At 40.5% G+C, this 10,849-nt stretch overlaps 1 protein-coding gene across 1 annotated transcript; it reads left to right on the top strand.

The window, feature by feature from the left end:
• The first annotated feature begins 1,993 nt into the window (after positions 1–1,993).
• Positions 1,994–10,314, top strand: HN1 (hematological and neurological expressed 1). The gene is made up of 4 exons (XM_009323755.1): positions 1,994–2,168; positions 2,817–2,914; positions 4,882–4,909; positions 9,349–10,314. The coding sequence occupies exons 1-4, from the start codon at positions 1,994–1,996 to the stop codon at positions 9,489–9,491; spliced, it is 444 nt and encodes a 147-aa protein (XP_009322030.1). The 3' UTR covers positions 9,492–10,314.
• The last annotated feature ends 535 nt before the right edge of the window (positions 10,315–10,849 follow it).

The following is a 10,849-nucleotide window of genomic DNA, read 5'->3' as shown; positions in this document are numbered from 1 at the left end:
TGCTTTCAGCTTTTTGGGGCGCATTTTAAAACAAGGCAAAAAACCCCCAACGCTTTACAAGAGTGCTTCCTGGATGGAGCTGCGGGTGAATTTTCAGTATGCATCACCGGGTATTGGGTGCAATTTTAAGAGTGGTTCATTGCTCGAAGTGTCAAATGTGGCTTTCTTGAAGCATGTTACAACATTTCAGGGCTGTGAGAGGCTTCTAATAAAATCTGCCAACCTCTAGCTGAGGTTGGCAATTGGGATTATTCTTCTTTAACAGTTTGAGTGATGGCTTTTTTTCCTTCAATTGCCTCTCCTGTTAATTTCATTAAGATTGTCAGTGGAAACTGTTGTGTTGTTAAGAGAGTACTGGTTTCACTACTCTGGTAAAATAAAGGTGATCTAAGATGTGGGAGTAAGCCCTCCTTTGAACAGACAGTTGTTCAAATTAGTAAGTGCAACAGATGCAACTAAGAAAATAAACCTTCTATACCAGGACTTTTCCTCTGGGAAAAAAAGATAATGGAGCGATTCAAGACCATTATACCATATCTCTTAATTCAGAAAGGAGACAAAGCAAGTTGCAAAAATGTTCTTGGATTCTTAAAACATACTATACAATCTACTGGGATCCTCCCATTAGCAGCTTAGCATTAGTAATTAGAACTTTAGAGAATAATTTTGTAAGGAAAAGTAGTTGGCTAGTTAAGTAACACTAAATATCCGTGCCAAACACCTTTGTGAATTTTTCTTGCTGTTGTGTTGTTTGAGCTCTGTAGACTGGAGAAGTGCTTCTGTGTTGCATCTGGAATGTAGTAGGCACGAAGTCTCAAAAGATCTGAATGCTCTTACTGATGGTGATGACACTGTAAAATCAGACATGTTCTTTGTGTTGAATTCCTAGGTTTGGTGCATTAACAAGCTGTCTACTGTTTTCTGTTGCAAAGTTCTAGTTTAATTTATTAAATTATTTGAAAAGAAGATGAAGTGCACACCTTTCCTAGTTTGTTCTGGTCTTCATTTCAGAGCACTGGATGTCTTGAAAGCCCAGTTCTGTTTGTGTACTCGCATCTCTCTGGGGGTTGTGACAGTTCTCATATGGCCTTACACATTTTTATTTTCCTGGCTTTTGTCTGGCTTCTCCAGCTAACACATCAGCCTTGAAAAGATCTCATGCTTAAGAAAATAAGATCTGAAGGAATTTACATTTCAAGATTTATTTTGCTGCTGTTAATTTTGGTTGATTTCTGCAAGTTGGAAAGCAGACCATGATATAGCTCATGAAGTACCAGGCAGGCTTCTTTTGTGTCTGTCTAATATAAGATTGCTAGATTTAGGTTATCTATCTGGAGCTTTGTATATGTGTTTCTCCTAATAATAGTCTAACTTAAAACTGTTTAATTGCATCTTTTAAGTCTAGCATGCTGCAGGCTTGAGGGTTTTTCCAATGAAACAAATCTAGATAAAGGCTGCAGCCCCAGTCATCAGTGATGCAACCAGTACTTTGGCTCATATGCCAAACTTTAGGCTTTGCTGTGCTGTCAGTTTGAAGATTAATGTTAGCCTTCACAGGGCTCTCTTTAAAAAAAAAAAAAAAAAAAAAAAAAAGCTGGAATGTGATGTGCCCACATACCTTCCCCCCCACCTTTTTAAATTGTCTCAGAGTGAAGACTGGTAGCCGCAGCTCTTGTTGACACCTAGTAAAGCGAGGGCACAAGTAGAGTGCAGGAGCATTTTATTTTTGTAAGTGTTGCTAAAGAGAAGAGTAGTGGAGATACAGTGCCTGGATTGAATGCTGGCAGGCAGCTTACCTTTATAGTTCAAGTTATGCGCTGAAGACTTAACAGTCTGTGTCATTTGGTAAAAGCCAATGCATAATACAGTCGTTGTGCGTAGTTTCTGTTTGGACAGAATTTAGCTTGTATGACTGCCCATTACAAGAGCCAACAATGATCTTTTGGCTTATTAGTCTTGTTTTATATGTTGGAGTGCACCTTAGTAATGGTACATGCAAGGTTGTAAAGCTGACTCTCTCTCCAGAGTGCTGCGTCCTCCTGGTGGTGGGTCCAACTTTTCCTTGGGTTTTGATGAACCAAAAGAACAACCCATGCGAAGGAACAAAATGGCATCCAGCATCTTCGGAACTCCTGAAGAAAACCCACCTTCCTGGGCTAAATCATCAGGTAAGAAAGTAGTGCTTTGTTTCCAGATCTGCTGACATGCATTAATTCATTTTTTTGTATCAGCCTGAAGCTGCCGGTGGCTCGGTGTGGAAACCAGAGTTCGCTTCCTACTTGATAGTTTAGGGCTATAAATGATGTCTACTTGCATGGGATTTTTTTATTTGTCATTTTGAGTTGCTTCCAGAGTTGGTTTTTTTTTTAATGCAAGTCTTGGGCATAGATGTTGCAAGCAGCGAATTGTATTTTGGATGCAGTTTCTCCAAGTTAATCAAATCACAGTAAGGTGAACTTGTCTCAGTATTTGGAGTAGCACTGATTTGTCTTGATTAATCAAAGGAAGTTTAGCTTTGCGTTGTACTCACAGCTGGGATTAAGCTTCCATTTCGGCAAAGCACTTCCAGTATGTTTGGCTTTGGGACCCTAGTTTTCATCTGTTTAAATGTCCAGAGTTGGTGCATGAGATGCTGTTGTAAGACAGTAATTTGTGAGACAGTATCTAAAGGACCAGGACATCTTAGAATGGTAGAGCTTTAATTTAAAAACAAACAAACAAAAAACACCCAAACCCCCAAAACCCCTGACTATTTATGATCCGCTTTCCCAGTAAGTTTATCTTGCAACCTGATTAGAATCAATCTCTGCTTGTAGGGACTAAGCCAGGTGAAATCAGAGAAGACTGTGAATCATCTGGACCACAAAGAAGAAACTCAACTGATGCAAACTGTGGAGACTTTGTAGATCCTAAGGTCAGTACATTAACTACAAAGAGCCTGATAATGGGACAGTTCACGCTCTGTGTGTGATGGTTTTATCACTGATGCTCGCACAGTTGGAAGCATTGTAGGATTTGAATCTGTTCTTTTCCTGAAGGTTCTCTATTCCACCTGATAGTCTTACAGTATGTTGATGAAGGGCTGGATTTTTCTAAAAGGACTACTTTCTAGAGCTCTTAACTCTTCTTATTGATGAGACAGTAATGAAGTGGTGTGAAATCTAGCCTCGGGGGGTGGGTGGGTGTGTGGGTGTGTGTGGGGGTGGGTGTGTGGGTGTGTGTGTGTACAGATTTTAGAAATAGTTACCCACAACAAACTGTGGATCTGTTGACTGACAAAGGACTTGGTTTTACATCCCAACAAGTACTTACCTCGGTAGCCTGAATGCTTGTTTTATTTCTGTTACTGTCTTTAATAATACCATCAGGTGTGTTACTTTCTATGTAAACTGTCTACTTGGTAGCAATAGAGAGCGTGATTTGTAGTGTTAACGTGGGGTTTGCTTGATGTAGGATTACATTTAATGGGAAAACCAGGATGAAGAGTAACAATTCCTCTAAACTTAGAAAAACAGGAATCTAGGGTAGACTGCACTTACATAAAAAAATTCTAGAGGGGGAAAAAAAGAAACCTTGTTCTTTAAAGCTCTTCAGCGTTAGGTTTTTCTGAAAAGAACTGGGTAGGTAAATTGTTGATCTCAAATGTTGTGGCAGATACCTTTTGCATCATGAGTTATAAACAGCAAGTTTTATTTTGATAATTAGCATTGATCATCAGTTTAACCCATTTTTGTTAATAGGCGCTTTGAGCCATGAAATTGTTCTTTGTTGCAGAAAATGTCTTGTTCCAATTTAGCAAATATAAGTGAGATCAAATTTATAGCTGCTACCACAGAAAACAAAAATAAACTGTTTAGTCTAATTCTATTTTCTCCTTAATTGTATTAAATACTGTGGTTCTCAGCTTTGCAAACAGATTCTTCCAATGCGGAATACTTTAATTTTATGCAGTAGTTCCAGCTACAAACAGCAGAAGCTGGAGCTAATGTACTGTAGCCCAGTCTGAGACTTAAGGCGATATATTTGCATGTGTCTGTGCATTTATATCCTGATGACTGCAGTTTCACTATGTAATTAACAATGTTAAATCTGTGGAAGTTGATAAAACCTCATGCCATTGAGGAGCCTTGGATGCTGCTGGAAGACTTTCTGTATCTTTGTGTCAAGTTGCAGCTTGTGAACATATTCAGTATGAAAAGAATGTTTAACTGTTTAGTGAAGGAAACTTTATCAGTAATGTTGCAAAAAACTGATCTGTATTTCACAAATGAAGTCAAGTATCCTGGATAGAACAAATGCTCTTGGCCTTGCTAACAGATAAATGTTTGATGCGGGAGTTAATAGAAAGGAGGGGAAACTGAACTATTGTTAATTGCTTACAGTATAACTTTCCTGTTGCTACTGCTCGGCAGTTACAATGTTCTGGTTACTGTCAGTGCTGCCTCATGAAGGATGCTGTTTGTTATAAAGTGCTCTTGCCCACCCGCGTCCTTCACAGTGTGGGAATAACAAGTATGTCACATGTTACAGGTCATCAGAATTTCTTCAGTAGCATCTATTTAAACTTCTTTTAAAAGGATGTTAGGTAAATAAACAGCTGATGAAATTAAATTAATCACTCTGTAAGACTCGGTGCTTACAAACCCATAATATTAATCTGCAGAAATATATATGCAGAACCCACCATGCCACTCTGATATCTGTCCCTAAGAGCCAGTTGCTGGTCTAAAAGCGCTTCATTGGGTCTGTCACTCAAAGTGTTGTTAGGTAGAGCGGCGTGCCTGGCTTCTGCGGTCATAACGTGGAGTGTTGAGTACCCTCTCGATGGAGGGGGAAATACATTGTGAAATGTGAGATATAATGTGTTTCTCTCTCTTCTAGGGAGGAGATGGTGGTGGTGAAACTTCTGGTGAGTAACTCCTTCAGACTCTTCTAGTAAAAGCCTTTTGCAGTTAGGCACTTTTGAAATAGAAGATACAGGAGATATAAATGGCCATGTATTAGGAGAGAGACAGCTTGGGGCTGCCCCTTGAATCCATTGAATCAATAAAGTGACCTGACTACTTCAGTGGAAGTCTGGATATGGAATGAAATGGCAGAGTGCCTGTTAGTCATCAGGTTAAAAATGAGAACAGTCCTGTTCATTTATTTTGCCAGCAGCAGTTGGTGTCAAGATTTGTTTAAGTACTAGAAGGCAAGGTGGATACCATCTTGCAAAGAGTTCAGTGATTGAAAGACTATACTGCTGTTTATAGTAGCTTATAACTAAATAGTACAGTCAACTTAATGGATTTTAGTTTAGCAATTTACTTCTTTCCTATTGTCTTCTCATACAGCAAACAGTACATTCACAGAAATAATCAAAACCAGCTACTGCATCTGCAAGTGTCTGCATTAACTAGCTTTTAAATTCCTGTTGCTTTTTAAATGCTGATTTTTGCCAAGGAAGTTCATATGCATACTGCAAATTTAATGTAAACAGAGGCATTTCCCCTAGCAGCATGCATGTTAACCTTGAAGTGTTTTTTCTAGCTCTGAGGCTGGAAATCTCTCCTTTGTAAGATTCACCTTAAGAATAGCTTACTTCCTGATGAGAGGAATGCATATGCTGACCGGGTACTTTCTAGGTGCTACTTTCAACACTTAGGAGTTGTGGGAGATCATTAAAGCCATTAGCAGTTCCATGTCCTGAAACGACTTGCTGGGATGGTGAGAGTTTTTCCAGAATGTTTTTAACTACCTCTAAGTGGTATCTGTTTGTGGTATCCATCTTGATTAGGCTGCTTCTAATCAAACTACACAGGCTTCTTTAGTATTTCTTTCCCATGTCTGTCTGATCTTTACGGGCACTGTAGGCATTCAGAGTTTATGCCTCAAGTAGGAGGATGTGGTCTGATAATAGACTAAACTTATCTAAGGGCTCTGCTGCTTCTCCTGGTGCTTGTTTAAACCAGCTCACCATGGGGTCAGGTGAGAGCCTGCAAGCAGTGGTGAAGCAAGAAGAGATGGGATGGGAGGAAGCAGAAATAGGGCTGCCTGGGTTAGCAACAGCTGACTGAAACTTTGAGTACAAAATTATATTCCTGACTCTTAGAACAAGTTCCCATTTTAACACATGTCATATTTGTTGACTTTTGGTTTGTTTCTGGTAGGTGACAGTGAAAGAAGTTCTTACCAAGTACCAAGTAAATGTATGGTGGGAGGTGGTTTTAAAAAAAAAAAAAAAGTGTTACTGGAAAGTAACTAGGGTTGTTTACTGTTGTGGCCATGACTAAAAATTAAGTTTAAGATGGTCAAGATGAAGTAAAGGTGACAGGCAAAGGTTTGAATGTTAAACTTCCACTGATGGTACTTAGGAAGGAATAGAAAGTTAATGCTTCCTGGACGTGGTTTCTGTGGCAGATACCTGAGAATTTTAATGAATTGTTAAATTAATTTCTAGTGTTGATAGCTTTGGGTATTGTAGCTTAACGGAGCAGAGTCTTGTTGAGCTAGCTGTGTCGCTCCAACACTTGATATTGCTGTAGACATGAGCTGGTGAACATCCCACCTGTCGCACGTGTGACTTTGTACTTGATGTTGTAGAGCTGTCTCTGGGGTTTGAAAGGGGCTGAATGAATACACCTCCAAATAAAGGCTGTCTGCTTACGAGTTCACAGCATAACTAGGTTTTTAATAGGTTTCCATCATTAAAGAATGTTTGTTCTTCTGAATTTGGAAATTATGTTCTGTATGTAACTGAGTATAAAGCCCCAAGTAGGTGTCAGGTGGGATACGCATATTTATTTAATCATGTCTGTCTAGGGGAAGAAAACTTTTTCCTTTGCAGCAGTGTTCTTGCTTACCATTTGGAAGCCGTAGTTCCCTTCTGTGCATCAAAGTTTCCAATGGCTTGCAGTATACTCGGTAGAAAGCTGTTTCAGAGATTATACCCTTTCTGATAAGGGAAGAACTTTAACATTTTATCAGATCCTGTTGCATTTACCACTTTATTAGGTTAGCAAACTTATTTATACCTTGATTATGTGGGAAGTGCTGATGTGTATATTAGCTGTCTACATGAGCCTCTAAATGCCATAGAAACTTCCTCAAGGTCTCCTGTGATAGTAGTTCTTGTTTCTTTTGTGACAATTCAGTTAGCACTGTGTACTTAATGAATGTGACTAGCTAAGGAGAACGAAACAGCACTCAATTGACTGTCCCCAGTGATGACTGACTTTACATGATACACAGGAAGGTGGAGCCTGGCATTTGGTGGACAGATCATCATCCTGAGCACTGCACAGCAGTTGGACTGTCTGCTGAAGGCACAGACAATGGAGCATTTAGCGCTGTACGAACAGCGGGCATGGCTGCTTGCTGAGTAAGCAGGCGGTGGTACACATGAGCTACAGAAGCTTCAAGCTTAGAACTTTGTATTAACTGTTTTGTTCAGATGTGCCTGTGGGTTAATGAATACAGCAGAGAATCTATATTGTAGATTATTTCTGACTGCATGGAGACTATACGAAGCTGCTGGAGTTCTTTGATATTATTATAAGCATGGATACAGGGAGTTCAGTGAACTGAGTGGGTTTTCAGTGTTTCTGATAAAATTCTGCATCAAAGGTTATTAAAAACAAAACAAAAAAACCACCCCAAAGTAAAAAAAAACCAAAACAACCCCAAACCCACAAAAAACTGAGTTGCCACAGGATTTGAGGAAAGCTGCTCCTGTGGATAGAAGGTGGCTAAAGAATAGGAGGCAAAGGGTAGGGCTTAGTGATTGCTTTTCAGGTTAGAAAAATGAGCCATGGGAAGTGATGCTGGGACTAGTTTTACTCAGTGCCTTCATCTGTGACCTGGAAAAGGTAATGAACAGTGACATCTCCAATTTTGTTGGTAATATTAGCTCTTTCAAGTAGCCAAATGTGCTGATGGTGAGAAAATCTAACTGTCAGAAGGACTCAACTTAAACAAGGTAGGCAGGTAAAAAGGTGGCAGAATAATCTTTATATAAGTAAGTCTAAAGTAATGCATTGGGGAGGGGGGGGGAGAACCCCAACACCTAATCCATGCCAGTCTTGTGTTCAGCTCTGTGCAGCAGTTAACTCCCAGGATCTGCCTTGAGTCTTATTACTGGAAGTTCTCTGGAATGTTTGGAGGTGCCAGCAAAACGTTGAATATCATCAGGGAGAGAATGGGAAACAAGACATTGTTTTGCCTCTATAAACAATGATATGCCCACATCTTGAATCATGTATACAGTCCTTGAAATGTAAAGGCCAGAAGGTTGCAGTGGAGGTAAACAAGGGGCAGAGGAAGGTAATGGGAAAGGTAAGAGGTGCAGCAGCTGCTTTATGAGGAGAGACTAAAATGGCTGTGCCTCTTCAGTTTGAAGAGAAGGCTGGGGGAGAAGGAACATGATCAAGATTTACTAAATCATGAAGGTGGAGGTTAAGGTGAATGTGCAGCTGTTCCCCAGATCCTCCAAAGCAAGAACTAGTGATCATTAGATGAAACTAAGAGGTCTGTTAAAAAAAACAGATGAAGTACGTCTTCACAGAGCTGGTGGTGAAGCTCCACTCCACTCGCCCCACCAAGTATCAGGGGGCTACTTGGTGCTGATTTGGGCCTTTGGCTCATAATTGTGTTAATCTATAACAATGTGAGGTGCTAATATACTTGTTGTGCTCATGAATTAATTGTCAATGAAGCAGGTACGTTAGTTATTTGCTACAGTATCTGAAGTGCTTCCTGTGAAGAATTCCTTCTGTGTCCTGTCTTCACTTGTGGTTGTTCACAAGTATTTAAACTAGATGAAACTATCATGTGCTTTCCAGGGAATGTATGATCGGCGCCTACCCATGCATGGCTAGTCCCTAGTCTGTTCTGTGTGAAGCCTCAGAAGTGTGTGTCAGATCCTCTTCCCCCTAGTTACGAAATTGGGAATGTAGTTTGAATCTGAGCTCTTGCTTACAAATACTGGTGCTTCTGTGACTTGGTTTCCAGCACCTGCTCAGACTTGACACAATTGTCATAGTCATACGCTGACTAATAATATGTACAAGACTTAAGACTAAAGCTGCTTGTCATTAAAAAAAAAAAATAATATATTGCTGGGGTCCTCTAATAGCAGCTGAGTGAATGTGGCTCTTGAATGCCTGAAACGGAACTGTAAGGCCCCAGAGTTCATCTGAAAAACACTTCAGAGCGCTGAAGTCTGTCCTGCCAGCAGGTCACAGCAGCACTCCGAGTGTGTCTGTAAGCCTGGAGAGAACTTACAGGAGCTGATCTTCTGTATAAGCCAGCGAAACATCTGGCTTTCATCATCCACATCAAACACTTTAAAAGCTTCTTTTCTTCTAGAAAACACTGAGGCTGATGTAGAAGCTGCCCCAGGTCAGAATGAAGAGAAATCCCTGCCTGCTGCACCTGTTCCTAGCCCAGTAGCACCAGCACCGTCCAGGAGAAATCCACCCGGTGGCAAGTCCAGCCTAGTCCTCGGTTAAACCTTTCCCTTCCTGACTGTTTCGAACTCGTGTCTGTTTCTTTCCCCCATGCTTGTGAACTGCACAACTTGAGCCTGACTGTACATCTCAAATTTCTTTAATTAAAAAGAAGCACTTTATGTACTCCATCTTTTTTTTTTTTTTGAGATCAAGGTTTTTTTCCACTTCTGTCCTGTGTTTCCCCCAGATCTACTGGAATTGACATGAGTGTTTTCTAGTGATAGACTTGAGGGAAAGCTTTATGAAGTATAGTGATGTAATTCAAAGGAGAGTAGATTGGTTCTAAGTGTGCTTAGAGGGTTTTTGTACTGAGCTTTTTTAGAACCCCTTAGCTTTACAAGGGTCTAGAATCCTGGTTAAACAGGCCAGCAAACAATCAGCAAGAGCAGTCCCTTCCTCCACATGTGGGATTTGGGGATCTAAAAGGCTTCATTGACTGCATGTGGTAAATGCCTTGAGCCCTGCTGTGCCATATAAATCGTAAAGTGGTTAATGTACACCATGCTGCCTTTAAAAAAAAAAAATCAAAAAATCTTGATACTGGACTACTACGAAGCAGGGTATGTGCCAAACAGAGGGCTGATGACCAGAGCCGCCTGGCCTAATGCTAGGAGGGGATTTATTCAGACTTTATTCAGTAAAGGTGGAGTGGATCATATAAATAAAAATTACGGGGCATTTTTTTTACAACTGACTCAATGCTGTGCATGATCATGCTGGTGCTTGACCATGAGGTGAAAATCTCATCCTTTAAAGTGTGTGTTGTAATTTCACAAAGCTGGACTGTTGCTTAAAAGTAAATAATATAGAAATTTTGAAGCAGCGTTTCCTGTGTGGGTTTTATTTCATGGGTTTTGTTTTGCTTTGTTCTCAGTTGTCCTTGTCTCAGCCAACCTGCCCTACTCTGTTAGAGGTGGAACGCAGCAGAAGAGGAGAGTTCTTATACCTGGCTTGAGGGCACCATCATGTGCCATCTTCCCCTGAAGAAAGTGTCCGACTTGCCTCTTCGTTTTTATCTAATAGATCAGAGAAGCATGGAATATGGCTTGATATATGTAATCTGTTTTATCCAAAATACTTTTTTCTCTCAAGAAAATAGAGGAAAGTTTATTCTCCTCACAAAAAAAGAAATTAGACCCTAACAAGGGAGGGGGGGGAAGGGAGATGAAACTGTGAAGTTCCCTACTGTTGTGGGCAGGGGATCTGCTGCACGATGAGCCAAAGCAGTGGATTTGTACAGAATTAGTGTGTCTGCTGGAGAGAGCGTGCCTTTTCCACCCTCCTCCCGGAAGAACCAGTGCCTAAAAATACCCTGGCTTTCCAAATCAGTTCTGGAGAAGCCCTAGCCCTAGGGCTAT

Source organism: Pygoscelis adeliae, unplaced genomic scaffold (genome assembly GCF_000699105.1).
Source record: "Pygoscelis adeliae isolate BGI_AS28 unplaced genomic scaffold, ASM69910v1 Scaffold75, whole genome shotgun sequence".
NCBI classification, from domain to species: Eukaryota; Metazoa; Chordata; class Aves; order Sphenisciformes; family Spheniscidae; genus Pygoscelis; species Pygoscelis adeliae.
This window is presented reverse-complemented; position numbering and strand designations above follow the sequence as displayed.